At 40.8% G+C, this 24,693-nt stretch overlaps 1 protein-coding gene across 2 annotated transcripts in view; it reads right to left on the reverse strand.

Moving 5' to 3' along the window:
- The window catches only part of LOC103586781 (arylsulfatase D-like), a 34,639-nt gene extending 18,004 nt beyond the window's left edge, over positions 1-16,635 (reverse strand). The window contains exons 1-5 of one of the 2 annotated variants that reach the window (XM_008568123.1): positions 16,511-16,635; positions 12,764-12,885; positions 9,341-9,460; positions 4,709-5,129; positions 1,771-1,907 (exon numbers count right to left, since the gene is read on the reverse strand). In XM_008568123.1, coding sequence (XP_008566345.1) covers positions 1,771-1,907; positions 4,709-5,129; positions 9,341-9,460; positions 12,764-12,885; positions 16,511-16,635 — 925 coding nt within the window. Of the gene's footprint in view, positions 1-1,770; positions 1,908-4,708; positions 5,130-9,340; positions 9,461-9,780; positions 9,916-12,763; positions 12,886-16,510 lie in introns of those variants that run through there. The other variant, XM_008568114.1, reaches the window with a different exon arrangement.
- Between the last annotated feature and the right edge of the window lie 8,058 nt (positions 16,636-24,693).

Genomic DNA, 24,693 nt, shown 5'->3' on the forward strand with positions numbered 1-24,693 from the left:
CTTTCGGGGGGGGGGGGGGTCCCTGTAAGAAGCTGCTCAGTATTAACCCAGCCACTGAGCGAAGGGGTGGCCTTGCCTTGAGCTCTGTGACTTTGCAGAAAGGCTAACAGAGAAGGAGGGAGGTCCCTGGAAAGGAAGATGACAGAGGGGCTCAAAGGAGAGGGGTTTTATTTGCTCTGATAGAATGAGCTGTGACACATGCAGAGAGGACACTTCTGCTCTCTGCTTCTCTTAGAGAAGGTGCAAATGAAGGATTGGTCAAGATATAAATGTAGTCCCACCTGACATCTGACCAGCGTACTCGGGGAAACATTCCCCACACCATGCTGTGCCCCAGCCTGCTTCTTCTACAGACGACCACCGTTGAAGCCACCCACATACCCCCATCCCTTTCTCTGGGGGCTAATTTCTCAATGGCATTCTTAACACTAGCTGTCATTGGCTCATCCTGATCAATAAGCACTACAAACATACTGTTTGGGTTAAAAGCATTTTCATACATAAACATATTTATGCACACACGTACATACAGTCATGCATCACTTAACGACACGGATACGTTCTGAGAAATGCATCCTTAGGCAACTTTGTCATTGTGAGAACACCACAGAGTGCACTTGCACAAACATAGAAGGTACAGGCTGTTGCATATCTAAACAATACAGTACAGCCTATGCTCCGACCACTGTCGTGTGTAGGGTCTGTCGCAGACCAAAATGTCATTAGGCAGAGCATGACTGTATGCATGTCTGTGTGTGTGTGTGTGTGTGTGTGTGTGTGAAATTAAATATACTACATATTTTCATATATTTACTTATATGCACAATTACATAATTAATATGTAATATAAAATAATATAAATAGGTTTTCTATTATGTGACATACTATTCTGCTTTATATTATATCCTATATAAATGTTTCATATCATAGTATGTATCAATAACATTTTATATTAATTATATACCATTATATATTAATATATTATTCCACTAATATATTAATAATATAATTATTATATATAAAATATATAGTATATAATATATAACATATACTGTAATATATGGTGGTAATAAATCAATATATTGATGTTAATATTTAATATACATTAGATAATTAATTAATGTTACATATTAGTATATTGTAAAACCAGATTTTACTGGGTGTATATATTACATACATTATATATATTTTTACATATTATGTATACACACACATACACATACATATACATATATATACACGTATGTAATGTATATGGATCCTAAAATCTGAATACTGATAGCTTTTCCCGTCTTTTTCTGTAGGGAATCTGTGGTTTCCAAATATTTTCCAGTGAACAGTAGCTACTTTATAATAAGAAAAGCACCCACTTCTTTGAAAAGTGTCACTAAGACAATTTCATTACACTGGGCTCTCAGGCCCTTCTGCACACAGCCAGAGCCCAGGGCATTCTGACACCTGCAGTGCGCAGGTAGTACTGCAGGCCCAGGAAGCCAGCAACTCTGGGTGGGCACTGGGTGGCTCAGCACTTTCCAGAGCTTGCAGTGACTCTGGGGGGTGGCTGGGTTTGGTAGCTCTGGGACCCCAAAAATGAGTGTGTTCTGCAAACCCACAGGTGGCCTGTGGCCCCGGGAGGCACAGCTGGAGGCAGCAGACCCTGCTCCTGGTGGGGGTGGGAGGAGAAGGCCGTGCATGGTGGGACACAAGGTCTGAGACGTCGGAGGGGACCCCCAGAGCTGAGGGCCCACTGGGCTCTGCTGGGAGACCCACCCACGATCCAGTCCATCTCCTCCACGTTGTCTCCGTACAAGCCATGCCGGCTCCTCCCGAGGAAGTTTTTTGATGTTGTAAGAGGGGTGTGCACTTGCAAAAGAGAGAGGAACAGGAGGAAAGGCCCCTGCTTATTTCTAGGGAAAAAAAGAAAGAAAAAACAGACATGAGATCGTTAAGCATGTTATAACAAAATCGATCAAAATGGTTTCAGCAAGTTGGTAAAAACTTTTTCTACAGTAAGTAAATATTTTCTATAATAAATAAATAAAATAAATATTTTCCATAATAAAAAATTGAACTTTCGGAAAGGGCGAATAGGCCTAGGGGTGGGAAAGGGGGAAGGGGAGGGGGGATAGGGAGTAATTATGATTTGTAATGATGAATGTGCTGATAATACGGGTTTGATCATCCCATACTGCACACAGACACTGACGTTCAACTCTGTGCCCCATAAATATGTACAAATAAAAGCAAACTTTTTAAGAAAACTTCAGCTAGGAGATAGAAAATAACATAGATGGATGGATGGATAGATAGGTCAATCTTTGATAGGTCAATCATCAATTGATCGTTATCTATTTATCTATTTATACGTTATCAATCATCTATATCTCTGTATCTATTCATCTATCCCTATCAATCATCTCCTTATCAATTATCGATCATCTATTTATCTAGCTATTTATACCTACTTTCTATCTATCGTCTACCTATCCATAGTTCACAGACTAGATATTTTTCTTTATCTATCATTACCATAATCTGTCCTCTGTCTAATTCATCTCTCTACCTACCTGTTTTTTAATATGTCTGTTTCTTGGAAGATTCTTAGGATCCCATAAAAGGAGGTCAAATCTAATTGCAGAACTATCTCACTCCTTTGGCTGTATGTACAGACCCCTGTTATTGGGTTGCCTGTGCACACAAGGTTTGAGGATTTGGGAGACAGCTCACCAATTTGAATAGATGAAAGAATTTTAAAAGAAAGACCTAAAACCGAATATTCTCCAGGTAGTTAGTTAATTGCTTCAACACTCTTAAAACCCATTTCTTGCTCTCTCTGCTGATGCTTTTTGTCAGCTTGTTGGCATAAAGGACTGCAGCATAGGCACCCTATGAGATATGACATCCAGAGAGCCAGCATGACTAAACACAACTATTGAGAACCAAGCATTCCTTTCCATTGCAACAGGCAGGGTGACAGGCAGTAAAGAGTTGTAAATATACATCCGTGGGGAGAAAATGGGACTATTTGGAAGGAAATGCATGGTATTGAATTCTACCCTAGTATTTTCTCATGCAATTTAAGCATGAAGTAATTGCTTATTATATTTTCAAAAGTAAAGCGTGCGCAGATTATTTTCACGATAAAATTTACTGCAGCTTATACATAATTACTTGAACTTGCAATTCAAGATGTGAGTCAATTCAATTCAGTGAATTACTTACTTAGAAAGGAAGTGAATTACTCACTTAGAAAGTAAGCTTTCTAAGCAAATTACAAGCAGAAACAACTTGTATAAATTTAGCAAGCAAAGTGAAAGAACCAACATACACTTTAACACTTTTAGAAAAAAATTGTGGGGGTGGGACAGAATGTTTATGGATTCTTGGGTTCTTATGAATAAAATATCCCTTGAGATTTTCATATAATAAATGTGTAGTTTTGGGGAAGGGAGATGAGTAATTTAGAGGTTGGGCCAGAAAGGAAATAACTCACTGCATCTGTTTCTACATTTCTGATTAGGAAACATGTAAATATTTTACATCATCAAGAAATAGATAACGCTGGGTGGTTAGCTCAGTTGGTCAGAGCATGGTGCTGATAATACCAAGGTCCAGGGTTTGATCCCTGTACTGGCCAGTTGCTTCCACCCCACCAAAAAAAAAAAAAGAAAGAAAAAAAAAAGGATAAATAATTCGACAATAAAAAATAAATGTAGCAAACAAATTTGCTATATTTTCTTAGTTGACCCACACTGCGTCATTTTAAGACAAAAATTATCTACCTAGGGACACTTGCACCTCCAGGAGGTATGATGTGTGTGGAGGATATTGAGATTAAGGAGATAGAAATAAAACGAATGTATTTCAAAGGGCCATAGCCTATCGTATCGTAGGACGAAAGTCCTTAGCTTAGTAGGACCGAAGTCCTTAGTTTAGGCTATAACATAGTAGGACCTAAGTTCTTACTGTAGCAGGGACCAAAGTCCTGTAGTTTAAGCTAAGATTGGGAAAGACCAAGAAAACTTTCACAGGACTAAGGCCTTTGATGTAGATAAGAAAATTGTAACACAGCAAATGTGATTGCTCTGGGGGCACTTGCCCTTGGTAGAGCTAAACCTAAACGATGGGAAAGTATGTGAACTAAAATCTTCAAGGCTATTCTGCTAGTTAGTGGCTGGGGGACGCTCCACAACTTACTCTCAGCTGTTTCTTTGAGTTTCTTAGGGAACTAAGCGCTGCCATGGTGATTATCTCGTTGTTTCTTTTTGTATGTCACATAGCTTACTTTTATGACTCGTTTTGATGGTAAATTGCCCGGACTATTTTAAGTAACACCTGCTTTAATGAAAATTGTCATGTAGCCAGTTTGTTTATGTTTTCACTGTGATTGATTGACCACCTGTGTTTCTTCTGTAACTTTCTTCCCTGTGCAATAAAAGCTGAGGAAAAACCTGATTCGGGGCTGTGCCTGGGGTCTCCCCTCTTGAAGGAGATTTCCCTGGGTCCAGCCCCTTTGGGCCTCTCAATGATCTGGATACATGGGCTCTGATTAATCCTTTGCATCTCCGTCACCCTGTGAGAGGTGACAAGATATGTACTTGGACATAAAAGCATTTTGCAACTTAGAGAGAAAAAAATATATACCCCAGGCTTTTGTTTCTGCATTCCCACTAGGCAAATGGAATTTGTGTCGGTGGCAGGTCATTACCTTTCGATAAAGGCAATGGCTTCCCTCCGTATGAGAGAAGGTGTCTTCTCTAGTACCATGGACTGTTCTCGAACTTCATGGTTTCTCATCAGGATGCAGTCCCAGTGCCTGATGAAGCCATAGCTGGAGTACCAGGAGATGAAAAAAAGGAACACGCCAAGGCCCAAGATGCTGACCACCCTCCAAGACACACGGAGGTAGCCAGACACCTTACCAAGGGTCACAAGGAGCAGCAGAAAGGCTAAAATCCTAGTGTAAAACCAGTACGTGGGCATCTGGCGTCGGCCTATTTCCGTGTGCTTGTTTTCGCAGTCCAGTACCAGCGTCAACGGTGTGCCATAAAAATAGTGGAATCCATGGTTGAGGGGGTGATGACAGTGGTCATTACGGGTGTCACAGCTCACTCCCACGTGCCACTTGCCTGTACCCAGAAGGAACAGTGTTATGAGACGGAACATAATCTTGAGAAGTGGAAGCCAGCAAAGCCTTTGTGAAGTCTGAAACTGTTGTGGGAACTTGGAGATGTGGGATTTATTTTCTGTTTTAAGAGAAGACTCCAGAAGATGCTCTGGTCCTGCTAAGTGGTTTTCTGAAGCCAGAAAGCGTTTGGTGGGTCTTTATCTACACACTGAGTAAGATGGGTAGGATGGATTGTTATTAGGAAAAGCTCACAGGTAGGGTCCTGATTAAACTCCAAAAAAAAAAGGCAAGCAAGAAGGATCGTTTTCAGAGGCTTTGGGTAAGGGGGAATGGGGATGTTTTGTTTAATGCGGGTAGAGTTTCAGTTCTGCAAAATGGAAAGAGGTCTGGAGGTAGACAGCGGTGATGGTTAAACCACAATGAGAATGTACTTAATGCCACCGTATGTATGCTTAAAAATGGTTAAGATGGGGCCAGCCCCGTGGCTCACTCGGGAGAGTGCGGCTCTGGGAGTGCTGCAGTGCTCCCGCCGCGGGTTCGGATCCTATATAGGGGTGGCCGGTGCGCTCACTGGCTGAGCGCGGTGCGGCCAGTCACAAAAAAGACAAAAAAAAAAAAGAAAAATGGGGGCCGGCCTGTGGCTCACTCGGGAAAGTGCGGTGCTGATAGCACCAGGGCCACAGGTTCGGATCCCATATAGGGATGGCCGGTTTGCTCACTGGGTGAGCGTGGTGCTGACAACACCAAGTCAAGGGTTGAGATCCCCTTACCAGTCATATTGTATGTTACATGTATTCTAGCATAATTAAAAAAAAAAATACACAAACGACCAGCTGAAACCCTAGGATGGCTTTTTAAAGAGAAATGCATGTTTTTAACAAACATCAAAGCAAATGACATTTAGTTAACTGAGTTTGTTGTTCAGACAGGAGTCTCCTATTCTACTGACTGAGCTAGACAGGCAGCTAGAGTCTGCTTTTAAAACAGAAAATGCATCCCACTACTGGGTATAATATCCAAAGGAAAGGAAATCAGTTTATGGAGATTTTCTGCACTCCCATGTTTATCGCAGCCCTGTTCACAAGAGCCAAGATATGGAATCAACCCAAGTGTCCATCAACAAATGAACAGATAAATAAAATATGGTATAGAGACACAGGGCATGTGACTCCACCATAAAAAAGCATGGAATCCTGTCATTTGTGGTAACACGGATGAGCTTGTAGGGGATCTTGTTAAGTGAAGTAAGCCAGGAATGGAAAGAGAAATTCCACACGTTCTCACTCAGACATGGAAGCTAAGAACGTTGGCCACGTAGAAATAGAGAGAAATGGTGGTTATCAGAGGCTGGAAAGGGTGGAAGGAGGGGAGGCTAGTGGGAGCTTGGTGAGCAGATCCAAACGTACAGCTAGACAGGAATAATAATGTCCAGTGTCCTACAGCACCGTAGGGTGACTATAATTAACAACCATTTATTGCATACTTCTGATTAAATTCAAGAGAGGATTTTGAATGTTCCCAACACGAGGAAACGATAAGTGTTTGAGGTAATGGGGAAAAAAATCGGTGCTTGCCTGGGTTCCAGGAGGGCAGGAAGGAAGAACAGGTGGAAGTCAGAGGACTTTTAGAGCAGTAAAACTATTCTGTATGGTACTGTCAGGTGAATGCATGACATTACACGTTTGACAAAACCGTCATACTGTGCAACACAAAGAGAGAACCCTCATGTAAAACTGAGTCGATAATAATGTGTAGAGGGTTAGAAATCTTAATTCTCAGTTGATTTTTAGAACAGGGTTTTTAGGGCATGCATGCATGGGGCAAAAGCCTTCAATTTAGGGGGCAAAAGCTCACACATAGTGAGGCCAAAGGCCATCTAAACAATTCTAATCACTGTTGAGGGATGGGATTATGTATTTTGACTATTTAACATACTGATTATTATTAAAAGAAGTTGGAAGAATTTCTGTAGGGAAAAATGTGAAAAATGCTTTGCTAAGGGCAAGCTGTTTGTTGGTGGAAACTTTAGAGACAATTGTCATAAGAATGTAAGTTTTGCTTAAATCATTCAGGGAGAGGTTATATTTTGGGTTTGATAAGGATCGCAGTCTGATCAATTTAGCTTTCCACAAATTGTACTTTGGAATGTCACCTGGTTAATTTAAATGATGTGACTAGTTTCTATTTTTTAAGCCATACTAAGCCATAGATAAATTTTGTCACATTGCTCATGTTTTTGTGTCCTTTTGAAATGGTTGAATCAACTGATTTTTCTTGTGAAATTTCCTGGTCTTTATAAAGAATAAAGGGGGTCTTTGGATCGGGTCTGTACCCAGTTTTCTCCTTCTAACAGAGGAGTTTTAGAAGAGTTTGGTATTCTTATTGCATGCATGTTGCTTTGAGTAATCCTTTTTTTTTTGCATCTCGATTATATAGCAAGAAGTGTAGCAATAATGTTTCAATTTTGGTTCATAACTGTAACAAATATACCACACTAATGTGACATGTTAATAACAGGAGGAAATATGTGTGTGTGTGTGTGTGTGTGTGCGCGCGTCCATGCGTGCGTGTGTGTGTGTGTGTGTGTGTGTAGGGGGTGGTATATGAACTATCGATACTTTCTTCTAGTTTCTCCATGAGCCTAAAACTGCTACAGAAATAAAGTTGATTACTTAGAAAAATAAAATAAAACAGAAAATACAATAAAGGTGCTTGGTTTAAATGTAAAATATCATACAAATGTATCCTTGATCTATAGATAGACTGACTTTTTAAAATTTATTAAAGTATAACTAATATTCCATAGATCACATGATTAAACATTATTTCCCCTTTACTGTCAATTTTTTCCTTGGAAATTCTATTTTCTGTGTATTTTCCTCCTCTATGTAAAAGGATATGTGTGATAGTAAAATGTTGATTGACCGTGATATTAAAAACTATACATGCACAAAATAGCATATGCCAAGTGTTTTATTCTAAACATTTGACTCTTTATGTGAAATACATTTATTTTTGTCAATGAGGTCAACTCAATGCTGATTTTTACTCCATCATCAGGCAGTTCAATCAGTGTCTGATTGTAGAGTATTTTAGAACTCAGAGTTCTATTATCTTTCCATTTGTGTAGCCTTTGATTGTTTTTTTTTTTTTTTTTTTTTTTTTTTTTTTTGTCTTTTTCCGTGTCCGGCAATGGTTCTCAACCCTCAGTGTCGCCCCCGCACTGGACCGGGACCGGCAACGGGACCACAACCCTCGGCGTTGCCCCCGCGCCTTGCTCAGCCAGTGAGCGGGAACCGGTCTGTATGTGGGATCCGAACCCTCGACGGGAGCGCCGCCGCGCTTCCCAAGCGGTGCACCAGCGCAGTGCGCCACTGGGCCGGCCCTTTGATTGTTTTTCTGTAAACAACCTCACTGCACTGAACAGTGTCACCAGTGTTCACAAAAGGAGTCTCTGAGGACTGACGGACCATCGGACAAAAAATGGAAGATCCAGTCCCCGGCTTTCTGACATCATATCCTGAACTCGGAGGCTTCTTATAGGATTGAAACCTCTTTCTGAATAACATTATATAATGTTATTAAGTCAGAATGTTGGGCGGTTGGAGAGAGACTGGATGAGGGGCACAAAGAATAATTACAATTTGTAATAATGAATATGCCAATAATATTGATCATCACATGTTGTACACAGGTGATGACAGTCAATGCTGTACCCCCAAATATGTATAATCAATTATGTTTCAATAAAATAATAATAATAATAATAACAATAACAATAATAATAATTAATAATAATAATAATTCAGATCTCTGCGTTAGATGTCAGCTTGTAAAAGACTATGATTGATGAACGTCTGCTAGAGAAGATGACACAAGTGGACAGTTTTATTACTGCTAGGACAACAACTAATTTTGCATATAACTTTGAAATCTCATTTGAACATTCTTTCTTTCATTGGCGATACACCACATTGCATTTTGTGGGGTAACCACACCCTGGGCTGATTCACTGAAATCCCTTTCTTTTAATAAGAATGCATTTACCCCACTCTGTATAAAACCTTCAGAAGTTTCTCAATACTTTTTTCCCCCATAATATTGCTTGTCCTTGTGTATTTAGTGGGGATTTGGTCTTGGCTCCTTTCGCTAGTGTATATTTGGAAGGTGATACAAAACAACAACATCTACAAAATACCAAGGAATCCTTACCCACCAGCCCGGTGGTATAGCCCTGCTGCTGCAGTATCTTGCCAAAGGTGGTTTCATTGGCAGGGAGGCCTCCAGATGCAGCCGTCCAAAGTAAGACTCGAGATTCATCAGAAGCCATCCCTGAATTGGGGGGAAAAGATAAAGAACGGGGAATGAAGGACCCAACCTGCAGACTCACCTGCCTTCAAATTTTCATTCTCTGCTGCATGACACACTACATTCCCTGACCTATGACTGTGGGACATTGTCAAACACTCCACACCAGGCTGTTCACTTTTGTTCTCATCGATGGGCTTTACGAACAGAAGAATCCAGTGGAAAATTGAGGGGCGTTAACTGCGTCTGCCAACCCGGTGGATGCTCTCCCTTCCTTTTGCAATGGGGCTTGGTTTCTTTGGAACCCTGAGGTCCCCAATGTCTACCCACATGGTGGAACTGACCTATGGCCTGTTGGTGGAGGGCTTGAAGCCACAGACACTGGTTGGAGGAGGGGTATGTCACCCAAGTTTATGTCACAGGACTTGGTTCTGGGAACGTCGAAGGAAATATTGGAGGGAATAGGCCCTTCTTTTCCTGATGGCCTCAGAGAAGTCAGGTGAAGAATCTTCTATCAGCTGGGGGCTGTCTTCCGAACATAGGTAAGGACTTGCTCTAGGAAGGAAACCAACCCAAGAGAGATGACAGGCACAGGATGGAGAAATATTGGTAGTGGGGACATTTTCAAATCCTGGATATTCAGCTACACCTGACACGGATCCATCCCTGACTGCTTTGTTACAAAAGCTAAATGAATAAAGCAAGTATCATTCATGCCACTTGACCACGGAGGCTAGAACAGACCCATCCTAACATGCAACTGTCACTGTGCTCTAGTGAAATAAACCAGTGGGCACCTGCCTCCATCCCACTCCCCACCCTTTTCATTTGTGTTGTTTAAGACATTCAGGCAGACAAAATAAGGTCCCCAAAGATGTCAACATCTTAAACCCGTGTGGCAGATAGAATAATGGCCCCAAAGATGTCCACATCCTAATCCCTTTGTGGTAAGACACAATAATGTCATGAAAGATGTCCTCATCCCAATCCCCTTTGGCGGACAAAATAGTGTCCCCAAAGATGTCCATATCCTAATTCTGAGAACTTGTGAATTTGTGACCTTACACACCAAAAAGGACTTTGCAGCAGAGATTCAGTTTAAGACTTGAGATGAGGGGTTTATTCTGGACTTTGTAGGTGGGCCCAGTGTCATCCCAAGCAGGAGGGAGATTCGAAGACAGGAGAGAGTCAGATTGACACAGCCTGAGAAAGACTCCACCAGCCACTGCTGGCTTTGAAGGTGGAGGCAGGAGCTCCAAGCCCAGGAATGCAGCAGCGTCTAGAAGCAGGAAGAAGAAATAACAGACTTCTCCCCTGGAGCCTCCAAAGAGAACTGACCCTGCTGACACCTAGATCTCAGCCCAGTGAGACTCCTTTCTGGCTCCTGACCTCCAGAACTGGGAGGTGATCCATTTGTGCTGTTTCGAGCCAGTAAGTTTGAGGTCAGATATGACAGCAGCCATAGAACAACATAGAGACATTTTTTCTTGAGTTTTCTGTGGCTTACAACTAGAGGAATACTAATACACAGAGGAAATGGGTGGGGAAGAATCACACAACCTATAGCCCAGGTGAGCTACAGGAAGGAGACAGGGAGCTTGAAAACATGGAATTGTGGAAACAGTGGGACAGCGTCCTAACTAGGGGGGAAGCAAGGCTGTAACTCCACCCCCTTGCTACCAGCTGTGAAACCTCAAGCATCCACGGGAGCTTTCCAGACCCCATGGTAAAATGTAATGACGGACACTTGCTCGGAAGCAGTTAGTGTCTAGGACTGTTCTAGCCCCTAAATCCATCTTGCATATTAGTTTCCCAAGGTTGCTGAGACAAGTTATCACAAAGTGAGTGGCTTAAAATAATAGAAATGTGTCCTGTTCCAGTTCTGGAGGCAGAAGTCGGAGATCCAGGTGTGGCAGGGCTGTGCTCCCTCCAGAGGCTCCAGGGGAGGATGCTTCTTGTTTCTTCCAGCTCTTGGTGGCTCCAGGTGTCCCTGGGCTTGTGGCTGCATCACTCCAGTCTCTGCCTCCATCTTCATGTGGCTTCTCTGTGTCTGTGTCTCCTCTTCTGTCTCTTGTAAGGACATCTGTCATTGGATTTAGAGTCATCCTAATCCAGGAGGATCTAATCTCAAAAGTAACTTAATTACACCTGCAAAAACCATTATTCCAAATAAGGTCACATTCACAGGTACCAGAGGCTCAGGTACTCCATGTCACTTTTGGGGGACACCAGTCCACCCATTGCATCTTGCCCTTTTTTTCTCTCCTTCTGCAAAATCTCACTTTCAGTCACCACTCTTTCTGCCAAGCTTTCATCATCTGTCATGAATCTAAATACCTGCTCAGAGAAAACCAAATTCTGCTGCCCACCTGGGTCCCCCACTCACAGAGCACACCACCCTCCGATACACACTCCTATCTGAACTTGCTTCTTCTAAACAAACTTAGGCTGATTGTAAGTATCTGGGCAAAGAGGCATAGATAGCCCCACCTACCAGTAAGGAATACGGGCAGGATTTTTTTTTTCCTGTTGAATGTATCACTTTTTTTGAGTTCCTTATTTATTTTTAAATTGACACATATTGATTGCACATATTTGTGGGGTAGAGAGTTATATTTCTTTTCTTTTCTTTTTCTTTTGGAAGCTGGCAGATACAGGGATCTGAACCCTTAACCTTGGTGTTATCAGTACCCTGCTCTAACCAGCTGAGCTAACCGGCCCACTTAGAGGTATATTTCAAAACATGTGTACAAGGTGTGATGATCCAATCAGGGTAGTTAGCATATTCATCACAGTAAAAATGTATCATTTCTTTAGGATGACAGCATTGAGCTCCTCTTTTCTAGCCAATTGAAAACAATCAATTATTGTTAACTATTCATGCCTAGCACCACTGTCCTCTACTAGATCTTACTTATTCTATCCAGCTATAATTTCGTATCCATTAACCAACCTCTCCCTTTGCCCCCCCTCTTTTCCCCAGACTTTTTTTTTAATTGACAGATAACTTTAAATTTTTTAAAGGAAAGAATTAATTGATTTTTATTGATTATACTTATTCATGGGGCACCGAGCTGACCATTAGCACCCGTGCACAAGATGTAATGATCAGATCAATGCTATCGGCTTGCACACTGCTTCAAATTGCAATTATTCAAAGTGTACAACATGATGCTTTGTAGTATGTATACATTGTGGAATGGTTCAGTCTAGCTAACTAACATGCACGTTAGCTCACATAGTTATCCTTTCTGTGGTAAGAGCACAAAATGTCAACTCTCTTTATACTTTTTAAGAATACAATACATCATTATTAGCTATAGTCACCTGATCGGATGGGGTATCGTCCGGTCAGGAAGGCTGCCCTACTGGGTGTGCAGAGGGATGCTGCAGAAATGTGCTGGGTGAGACGGACACCTTCCCTTGAAAGCCGGTCAATATTGGGAGTCCTAAAAAAAAGAGGCCACAAAAAAAAAAATGGGAGAAACAGTCAGAACTGGATGCAGAGGTGACCCACATGGCTGGAGAGTGATGGTTTTCTCTGATCAGCTTCATCCTTGATCATGAGACAGTACAGAGAAGCCAGAAACATCTTCACACCAGTGGGTTCCTGCTGAATTGGCCACTTTGAAAGTTAATTCCCACTTGAAATTCCTCCCCACTCAATACTGTCATTGATACCCAGTGCCACGGTTTGAATGATGTTGTCTCCTCCGAAATTCACCCAGTTTTGGTGATATTAAAATATGGAGCATTTTAGGAAGTGTCCTCTCAAGGCAAAGAACCTGCTAGTGTCTTGATCTCAAATGTCCCAGCCTCCAGAGTCATGAGAAATTAATTTCTGTTTACAAATTACCCAGTCTGTCTGTGGTATTTTGCTATAGCAGCAAAAAGGGACTAGGATGCCCACCCTGGGTCTAACATCTCTTGCACAGCACAGGGTTTGCAACAGTCTGATGCAAAGACAAAGTAGATTGACTCCAAATAGCAGATGCAAGTCTCACAAAATATGGAAAGTTTCATGAAGTCATTAAAAGGGATGTCTGAGAGCCACTCAACCTTTAGCCCGAAGCGTTCAACAATCAGGATTCTGGCTGCGTGACAGCAGCCGCTGAATTGAAGAGGAGAAAATCCCTGAGGATATTGATACAACAGAGGCTTTGAAGTAGAAAAAAGCAAATCATTCACTAAGATTCGGGGTAAACTGATAAAAATCTCACACATTTTTCTAAATTGATCCGCTTTATAAAATTGCTGAAGCATTAATATGAAAGGAAAGATATCGTATTGAGTTTTTCTTGAAAAACTGCACCTAGGGCTGGCTGTTTAGCTCAGTTGATTAGAGCACAGCCTTATAACACCAAGATCACAGGTTCAGTCCCTGAACCAGTCAGCTGTATCAAGAACATAAAACATCTTGGAGAAAAAAAATAAAAAATAAAGAAAAATTACACTTAAATAATAATAATAAAAAAAGACAAACCTTGTTTTATCCTAAGTTTACTCGAAAAAAGTCCACATGGTAGTGACTACAAAGTAACATTTGTTCAATGTAAGCCAAGAGAAACTAGTTTTCTTACAAGTTGTGCATCACTTTTTTTTGGATAAAGTCTCCACACAGACATTTGCAAGTTTTACAATAAAACGTTTGCTTTTGTTATCAATAGATTTATGTCCATTGTCTTTTATGTGTAATGTGTAATTCCTAGATCAGGAGAACTTCCAACAGGGAAGAAAAAGACTTGTGGTTGAAAGATCTGGGTTTAATCACCGAATTATGTAGTGACCGTGAAGTTTGCGGACGTTTATTTGAATTGGGAGTTTCCATTTTCATTTGGACGGCATAGGGTGGTCAGGTTTGAATAGTGGCCACCCCAAAAGATACATACATGTGGAGTCTATAAATAGGCATCTCCACTAATTAAGTTAAGGAGGAGACCATCTTTATTAAAGTGGCCCCTATGTCCAATGACAAGTGTCTCTTTTCAAAGAAAAAGTCACAGACATGACACAAAGAGAAGGCTACATGAAGACAAAGGCAGAGATTGGAGTGATGCTTCTGCAAGCCAAGGAACGCCAAAGATTGTCAGCAAACACCAAAAGCTGGGAGCAAGGCATGGAAGAGACTTCTGGTCTCCAGAACTCTGAAGAACACCGGTCTGTTGTCTAAAGACACCTAGTTTGTGGCAATTTGCAACAGCTGCCTATATGAGCAGAGACAGATGTCTTCTAGATAATATCCCTTATACCAAATATTACTGATACCAAGTACCCCTCAAGTCTGTTCTGATGGTTAGTAAGATAATGCATGTGTAATCATTCTGCTAGGAGCCAACAAATGGTAGTTGAATATATACCTAAAAAAGAAAACAGCACAACTTCAAGAGCGAGCTAACTGGTGTGTAAAAAGGGGATATTCTTTCTCAGTGAGCTCCTGGTTACTTGTGCAGCATTGATGGTTGTCCACAGAGTGGAAGACCCAAAGTTTCTCTGGGCTTTACCATAGGACTCTCTTAGGAACCATTGAACTTTGGAGCTGAAATGGATTTTATACATAAGCCAGGACAAGCCTCCCTCTACCCAAAGAAAAAGCCGTGGCTTGAATCTGGGTCTATCCCAGGGCCTTTTTAACTATGCTGGAGCCAGAAGCCCAGAAAGCATCATCTTCTTTTCTGCATAGAATATTTTATTTTTGATGTTGTTGTTGTATATATTTAAGGTGTATGGTGTGTTCAGCTATGCATGTACATAGTGAACTGATTACTACAGGTAAGCAAATTAATGTAGCCATCATCTCACCTACTTTCTGTTTTTTTTTAAAGGTGGTAAAAAAACTTAAAGTCTACTCTTTTAGCAAATTTCCAGTGTACAATATGATATTATTAACTACAGTCATTATGCTGTTTGTTAGAATTCTAAACTTGTTCATTCTATATAAGTGCAATTTTGTAACCTTTGATTATCTCCAGATGTCCCCCAATACTTTCCCAGTCCATGACAATCACCCAGAAAATGTCCTCTTCAAAGCACCCTTGAGTGGCCTCCTTTAGGAGACAGCAAAAACCAGTTTAAGCCACTATTCTGGTGGACCTCACCAGCACAGAACACCTCCAATGGCCAAATGAAATGTTCTCTTTTATTGCAATTGGTAACCATGAGGTGCTAAACCTCACAGAGGAGCTAAGAGCTGGCTCCTGTCCCCAGTCTTACCACTATACTAGAATTCTAAATTATAAAGCACCCAAGTGCACCTCTAATGCAGTAATAAAAAGGCTACTGAAGGTCAGAAAAAGCTCCCAAGTTTAAAATACCCTAGACACATTCTAGTGTTTTCCATGAGCAAAATGAATGATCTTCATCTCATTTGAAAAGGTTCAGAAGGCTCCTAAATAAATTATAATTTGTGGATGCCTCCTTAACTGATGCATTTCATAAAAAAAGATATATGTATGTATACAGTCAATGCAAAAAGCCTCAACATTTCTTGCCAGTATAACTTCTGGATCATGGCAGAACACTAACTAAACTCACAAAGGTTGAAATACACACTTGTATCTGTTAAAAGAAGCAAGCCAGACAGTCAGGATTTACTCAGATGTAAAATAAAGCTTGCTACACCAACCCACAAACACACACAAATGCACACAAGTACACACTCACTACAATCTTTAAAGCAAAACACACACATAAATTGAAAACCAACTTTCCCCTATAAAATATAGGCTCATATGAGGTAACGATTCAATGAATTACATTTTTGTCCATTTAGATAGAATTGTTTGACCTGCAAGGCTGGTTCTTGACCCTGTGATATTCCCCAGAATCTTCCTTTCAGCACAGAACTGATGACAGGCAAACTTAACTGAATTTAACTGAATTTCTTTTATGGCTTAGCTTATAGTCTTTCCTCTGAAGATCTGAGATTATTGGAATTAAAAACAAAACAAAACAAAACATAAAACCTTCACTTATGTATGGATGCTATATTCTTGTTCGCATATTTATGGGAAATTTAGTAGCTAAACCCCCTATTGGAGGAAACTTAACATTTAAGTTTCAAAAACAGCTCATTACCTTAAAGTATCATTTCCATAGCAGCCGACATCACCAATTCCTAGATCATCTGCCAAAATCAGTACGATATTCGGTTTGGTGTGAATTGGCATGGTCGTTTGGACACACAAGCACAGAAATACCATTAGAGGTGAATAGTCCCTGCAAAGAAAGACACAATATGAAACCAATCTTAGTATTTGGCAAGGGAATTCATTTAAAATGTAGAGGCGTTAAAATGTTTTTGGATGTCTGTGTTAAAACTTCATTTCCAGTGATTCTTCATTCATTTGCTAATGAATAACCACAATTTGCTGAGGGACAAGATAGCTTCTATTTTAAGTGTCAGGTACAACTGCATGATTTTGGTCTCTGTTAAAATCCTCAGAAATAGCCTTATGAGGTAGCCAGCCTCCAAGATGGCCCTTGATGATTCTTGCTTGGTGTTTATACCCTGAGGCAGATTCTCCTCTCTATAAACAGGACTGCTCTGTGTGATCGATGCAGGGTATGGTGGAAATGATGGTGTGTGATTTCTGAGGTTAAGTCATAAAAAAAATTGTGTCTTCTGCCTGTGTTTTCTTGGAAAACTCAGTCTGAGAGAAGCTGGCCGCCATGTTGTGGGGACACTCAAGCAGCCCTGTGGATTGATATATGTAGAAAAGAGCTGAAGCCTCTTGCCTAACACTGACACCAGTTTGTCAGACATGTGACGGCATAACCTAGCAAGCCAACCCTCCATTCCCAGTCAAGCCTTCATATTACTGATGTCTTGGTGGCCACATAATGGGAGAGACTGAGTCAAAACCCCTGGGATAATCCACTTCCCAGTTCCTGATCCATGGAAACTGTGTGACACACAAGATGTTTATTTTGAAGTCACTAAGTTTTAGAATCATTTGTTACCCAGCAGCAGACAATTAATGCACTTCAACATCTCAAATGCACACAGTTATATGCATGCATGCTCTGGTGCTTTCTCTGTTGCTTGTATTTACTAAGCACAAACTGGTATAAGAAATGGTTCTAACAATCAAGAATACCTATCTGCTATGTTTTTCTTTTGGGGCAGGGACATGCAATAACTATCTTGGCTTTGAAGTAACAGAATCAAAACTGGAGGCTTCCCATTACACATGGTGAACTGATCATGTGCATTTAACTCCTGCGAAAGGAAAAGCAGACAATACACCATGTTCAGCTTTGAGAAATTTTAGAAGATGGGCATTGAGCAGAGATATTATGATAGGAAGCCACAAAGAAGAGAAATGAACCAGAAGAGATTTGGGATTTGGAGGAATGGGGCCTAATGGGGAGGGGAATGGGTCTGTGGTCTAACAAGGAGATCAGCTGAACATTTGACCATGGAGGGGTTGAAGCTCTTGGCTTCACACCCATGAAGGAAAAGAGACACCTCTGATAACACCAAATGATAGTGACTCTGGGATTTGGGGAATACCAAACGTGGAGGTAACAACAAATAAGAACAACCGTCCCCCTCCACAAAAGTCTACTGGGAATAGGTAAAAACATGCATCACAGAAAATGGAATAACCTCTTCCTCCTCCCCCAACTCCTGGTATGCTGTCCCATTCCAGGAACGTGACCAGCCAGGTGTCTGCTATCCCGTTTGCTCTTCTGAAAAGGCTCTGGAGCATTATTTTCTGGAAAAGGTGATGTGGCCCAGCTGTTCATGTTGAGGGAGCAAACTCCAATTCAGAAGCAAGCTTCTCTCCCAATCGCCTCGTTAAGGAGACCCAACTCTGTTTCCAGCCAGCTTCTTTTATTCTGCTAGATTAAATATTAACAGATAGCACAGACTATCCAAAAATTGAGGAAATCTTCCCACATTAGAGAGAAACCAGCCAAATAAATGTAACACAAGAAATCGTGATCATAAAAGACGAGGTTGGCAGGTTAGTTCAGTTGGTTGGAGTGTGGTTTTATAACACCAAGGTCAAGGGTTTGGATCCACGTACCAGCCAGCCACCAGAAAAAATAAAAAGAAAAAATGAAAAAAAACCCCCACCCAATACAAAATTAAACAAAATCCTGTACTACCCTTAAGGAGATGAGGTTTTACTGCATCCATAAAACAACAAAATGCTATAAAAAATGAACAGAGTAAGAAATAGCCTTTTGAAATTAGACTACGTGGCTAAAATTTAGCAGAACTGTTGGAAGACAAAATTGAGGAAGATAGAAAATAGGAGACAGTAAAGGAGTATTTAGTAGATCCATTCAGATAACCCAATATGTAGAAAGAAAAAAAATAAAGCAATTTCTGAAAATGAAGTCAGAAAAAAATGAGCAAAGAATAGTAATAGGGAAATAATTTTAAAAACATGTTTTTCAAAACTGAAGGAAACAGGGCTCCAGCTGGAAAGAGAAACAATGAAATTCTAGCACAAGGAACAGAAGAGACGTGCTCCAGATCAGAACACGGACCCAGAGATAAATGAACATGACAAACGTCGTCTTGTTGGGATGGGAGTGGAATGTCACATCCTAGGGATGGAGGCTTCAGATGCTCAGAGATAGAGGCTAGGCTTGAACCAGTCGTTTCGAGTTTGAATTTTGTTTTGAATTTGACTCTTTCTTGAGGATGCGTCCCAGTAAAATTGAAAAGAAACTCAAGGGATAACATGATCCAAGAAACCAGGCATCTATTATAGGAGCACAGCCGCGGGAAATTCCAGAATTCCAGAATGGTGCGTTCCGTGAGTTTCTAACAAAACATCAGAACGAGAGTCCCCAGGACGATAGGATTGCTTGTGTTTATGAAATCAGATAAGCCCGTGATGCAAAGGCATAATTAAAGGTAGAGATGTTAGTACAGCTCTGCAAATACAGACAAGGCGGTTAATTATCTGAGAAGGGAAATTGAGCCGGAAAAAAAAAGTTATCACTGTCCAGTCTTTTGTTGATTTTGCCATGATATAAACACATGCTACAAATTTATGTAAATATTTTATATAAATGCATTGCAGGAAGATGAGGATAGTCACTTGCTATAAAGTCAGAAACGAAGACCCAAAGTAATAAAATAAGAAATAGCCGTGTAAGGAGGCTTTATTACTATAACAGAGATAAGGTATGAGACACTGCTGACAATATAGAGGGTTGTTACATCGTATTATACGCCCTTAGGTGCTCTTTGCTGATTTTAAATCTAAATGTGTGTTCTTTCTGCTGCCTATTTCACAGTAAAAGCAGAAAGTGGAAAAATTTGCAGGACAGAGAGATAAAACATATAAAGAAGAAATAGCATGAATCGGAGAAATAAAAATGAAGAAAATAAGAGGGACATGAGAAGAGATGCAAGGGAAAAAATATAATATCATGATGACAATAGCAAGAAAAACGAGAAAAAAGACTGAGCAATTTCCTGAGTTGCAGACCAGTCCACAGCATACGAGAATAAACGTTATGATCTGTGCAAAGTTACTTTAAGCAAAATTTCTGCTCTTGGCAGAATTGCTTCCTGGCATGCGCAGCAAAAGATGGGGTATAATTTAAACTTGAGACTTTTTCATGCCACGGAATGTGGATTTTTGGGTGTGAAAATGTGCATCCTTTCCAAGGCAATTTCGTAAACTCAGTCAGATCATTAGTATATGTGATGGGTCTTCAGAAAGTTCATGGGAACATTCGTACTATCTTTTAATTTCCTTTTCCACAAACTTGACATCGTATTAATTGCCTGGCTGCTTCAGGTCCAATATTGAAAATGCAATATCAGTAAAACCCAAAAGGACAGGTGTATCTAAGATATGACCTTTGGGGAAAAATAATTAGAATTCCCCCAATGGACTTATCACCTAGATGCAGAGACTTGAAAGTGGAATAAAAGATCATGGAGAAAACCCACTAGTAGAGTCTAACTCATTGGTTTGGCTTCTTCCTAAAGAGTCCCTTTTCTGTCCTCAGTGCACCTACATGGAAAACTTTCCTTGGAATTTTGGGGTCTACAACACCCTTTGCTCATGAGCAATTCATTCCTGAGCTTCCAAGAGATCTAGGACACCGAGTAGAAAATTGCAGCCTTCTTTCCAGGACTGAGTGAGGCAATTAAGAAGAAATAGGGTTTTGTGTCATGTCCCTTAACTTTGTCTCATTAGTCACGCCTCTCTACCAGCCCGTACCAGGTCTGGGAGAGATGTACATGGGTCCTCAAAGCAATTACGTTACAAATTAAAATTCTGGAATAGAGATCACCTGCTGTAGTTTTCCCTTGAGTGATATGGGAGGATAGCACAGCAATGCATGCTAAATAAATAATGAGCATTCTTACGACACAAGCATTGCACTTTTATCTCTTATATGCTTGTCCTGATAGAGATGAGCACGTGGGAAGGAGGGACACCACTCAGATCAGTGGTCAACAGCCTGTGAAGGACTGAACCACCATCACGTGAGAACGGAAATGCATCCTGCTCCAATTCAGCTTTGATATAACTGCATCCCCATCAATCACACCTTGATTCCGTGGTATAAAATGCTCTCAGGATTAAATTATAAAGAATGAAATTCTGCCATTTGCAGCAACGTGGATGAGTCTGTAGAAAATCACGTTAAGTGAAATAAGCCAGACAAAGAAGCAGAAATGCCCCATGTTCTTACTCATAATTGGCTACTAGGAAGGAAGGAAGGGAGCGAAGGAGAGAGGGATGGAGGAAGGAAGGAATAAAGGAAAGAAAGAAAGAAAAGACCACAACAGTATGTTGAACTTTCAGAAGGAGAGAACAAACCTAAGGATACTAGAGATGGGGGGAAGGGGAGGAAGAGGTTTGAGAAGTGATAGGTCAGGCAAAGGGCATAAAGAAATATTATGATTCATAAAAATGAATATGCTAATAATAACTAAACATGTTAAATTTTTTTAAAAAGTTAAATTATACCTAGTCTTTTGCTCCACAGCCTCGTGAGGGACTCTGATTCTGAGGACCAGCTCAGCCTAGCCCACATTTCTGACTCAGAAAGCATCAGGGTGATCGACGTGTGTTGTTTGAAGCCAATAAGTGTTGGGGCAATTTGTTACACAGCAATTGGTAACTGATACATGTTCAGACGGATCTTTCAGATCTAGTCCTAAGGTTGGAGAAGCTGGGCAGAGGGATGGGTATTTTTAATTTTGGTAGTTATTGGCAAAGTGGTAGATACAGTACAATTACCCTTTCTCACCCACTGGCCCTGACTAATGCAGGTCAGCCTCATGCTAGAGGCTGCCTTTCACACGAATACTCTTGCAAATGAGTTCAGATGTCCAGACGTTAAAAGGGGTTTCTTCCCGGTTCCTTTCTAGGAATGTCTATTGTGTTGACATAGAGAAATAATTGCCTCCAATTGGATTCTCTTACCTGTGATTTTTCAGGTCACTCATGTTCTCTTTCCTTCTTGCTGGTGGGTCTGGACCAGAAAAAGCCTAAAACACAGGACAACATTGTCTTCAATCTATTATGTATTGTCAATGATAATACAGTCACGTATCTCTGAACTACGGGGACACATTCTGAGAAATCCATCAGGCGACTTTGTCGTTGGGGGAACTTCATAGGGTGTGCTTGCATAAACCTACATGGTACAGCTTACTACACACCTACACTCTACTGTATTGCTGCTCAGCTACAAGCCTGTACAGCATGTTGCTGTACTGAATACTGCAGGCAATGGTAACACAATGGTAGTTGTGTATCTACGTGTATCTAGATGTAGAAAAGGTACAGTAAAAATATTGCATAAAAGATAAAAACTGGTGCATCTGTATAGGGCACTTACCATGCATGGAGCTTGCAGGACTAGAAGTTGCTCTGGGTGAGTCAGTGACTGAGTGTGAGAGAACGTGAAGATCTAGGAAATTACGGTACACTACTGTACTGTAGACGTAATGCACCCTGTACGGTTAAGCTACATTGTATTTACAAAGAAATAAAGTAATTTGCTACAATGTTACAATGGCTAAGACATCACTAGGCAACAGGAATTTTTCACCTTCATTATAATTTTATGGCACCACCTTCATATATCCAGTTTGTTATTGACCAAGACATCATTATATAGCAAAAGACTATAATAATTACTAAGCAATAATATCTTACTCATACCTCATATGACTCCTTAGGTAGCCATAAGCTATTGGGTCCATTTTAAATACCTTATTTCTTGACATTATTATATGGAATACTTATGATTTTTGTAAAAATGTCAAGGGTCTTTATAATCCTGACTTGCTGTCAGGATTCTCTAGTGTCGAGATGGGATGGCAGAAAAGCCATATTTTTATTGGCTGGGTGAGCTGGGGAAGGTGACTTACATCTCTGGGTGTGTTTTATTATTTGTAGAATGAGGAAAATAACTATTCCAGGTCTGGTAGGATTGCTATGAGGTTTCAAATGAAAGAATATATTAAAGTGGTTAGCACCATGGCAGGCAGGCACAGGATGAGATATCAATAAATGGTTATCATTATTACAAATAAAACATACGGTAGGCTTTTTGATCTACATTCAAAAAGGGACGCACACCCTCCTTCTGGAAGAAAGAAGGGTTCCACTTGACAATTGTGTCTTGGTTTACTGAAGGAATGAGGTGGGGTGTAATGGGTTGGGAGGTGGGGGGAGTCTCTGCTCATTTGAAAAATTTTCGGCGACTTGAGAAACCACCTCAGTTCACCTGTTTGTTTCCTGATTCTCACGTTGGCGATTGTTTTTATATAAATGATAAATTATCTGATCTCTGGCATGAGGGACCCATAAGAAGCTTGAGTGGTTTGGGCAAGTTTTCTGCAGCTCTGTTTCCCTATCAACAAAATGAGCTCATTGGTGTCTGCAATTGTTGTGACAACATTTATTACCAATGCACTCTTTGTGGACTTAAGAACTGACAACAGAGGACAGAGAGTTTAGGAGGCATTTCAGGCCACTCTAGTCTCACTCGCCCTGGTTTCCCATGAGCTGTCTCTGGAGACAGAATACCACTTCTTTTCCAGACTGTCTGGATTCAGGCTTTTGGTGTAGGTTCCATGCTGATTTTCAGTTACTCCAGTGTACTCTCCGCCACCTGTTCAGTCATGGGGTTTTGCTCTTCAGCCTTGGGTCTTGGCTTTGGGTTCATCTTATGAGAACTCTGCAGTATCTACCTATTATTACAATCACTAGAGACGTGGAGCTGGGCGTGTGGGGTCAGACCAGCATGTCCACAGGATCTTTATTTGATCATAAGTGCTCATGAAGATCTCGTGTGTACTTACATATGTCCATGCATGGACTAAATCCGTCCAGTGATGCACTATTTATTTATATCATTTTTAATAAACATGAACTCAGAGAAAGTGATCTCTTGAAGTGTGATTCTTGACTGGAGAATGATTCTGTGCCCAGGGAACACTTGGCAGTGTCTGGAGACATTTTTGGTGGTCAGGACTGGTGGTCTGGTGTGCTACTGGCATTGAGCAGGTGGTGTTCAGGGACAGACACTGCACAGCATCTTACAGTGCACATGACAGCACCCCACAGCAAAGGGTTAACCAGCGCTAAATGTCAATTTGGCTCAGACTGAGAAACGCTGGTCTCTTTTGCAAATTGGTAAGGAGGGACTTTGTATATATATCCAAACCACTTTGTGAAGTATTATTTGGCTGTTTGTGAAATTCATTACATCTCAAATTAAACACTATTATTATTATTATTATTTCAGTGTGGTCCTGCCAGCTTGACTCCTCACAGATGACAAAGCTCATTGAGCTCTCTGTCACCAACTTTGAGCTGCCTTCAGCTGCCAGGCCATGCCTGTTTTATGCACAGTAGACAGACAGTGCAGAGGAAAGTGGCCACCAGCTCCCCACTGTTTGGATGCAGGTCTCCCCCTTTGAGATTTCCTCCTGGCTCATCCTCAGCAGTGAACAGCATTGACTACTTTGTAGGCACCCAAATATTCTTGAATTCATGAATGAGAGAGAAATACACAACGCAAGAGCAATGAGCACTTTCCCTGTTTCTGACCTTCCATGTGTGTGCAGCTGGTAGACATCAGATGAGCTATGCAAAGGAGACGGAAGGTCACGCTTAGCAGTCCAGTGAAAGGGTCTACGTTGTGCAAAAAACAAGACCTCAGGGCAAGTTCCACGATCCAGTTCTCAGAGACAGTGGGAAGTTCCGTATTCACTTCTTTTTTTTTTTTTTTTTTTTTTTTTTTTTTTTTTTTTT

Source organism: Galeopterus variegatus, unplaced genomic scaffold (genome assembly GCF_000696425.1).
Source record: "Galeopterus variegatus unplaced genomic scaffold, G_variegatus-3.0.2 Scaffold21, whole genome shotgun sequence".
NCBI lineage: Eukaryota > Metazoa > Chordata > Mammalia > Dermoptera > Cynocephalidae > Galeopterus > Galeopterus variegatus.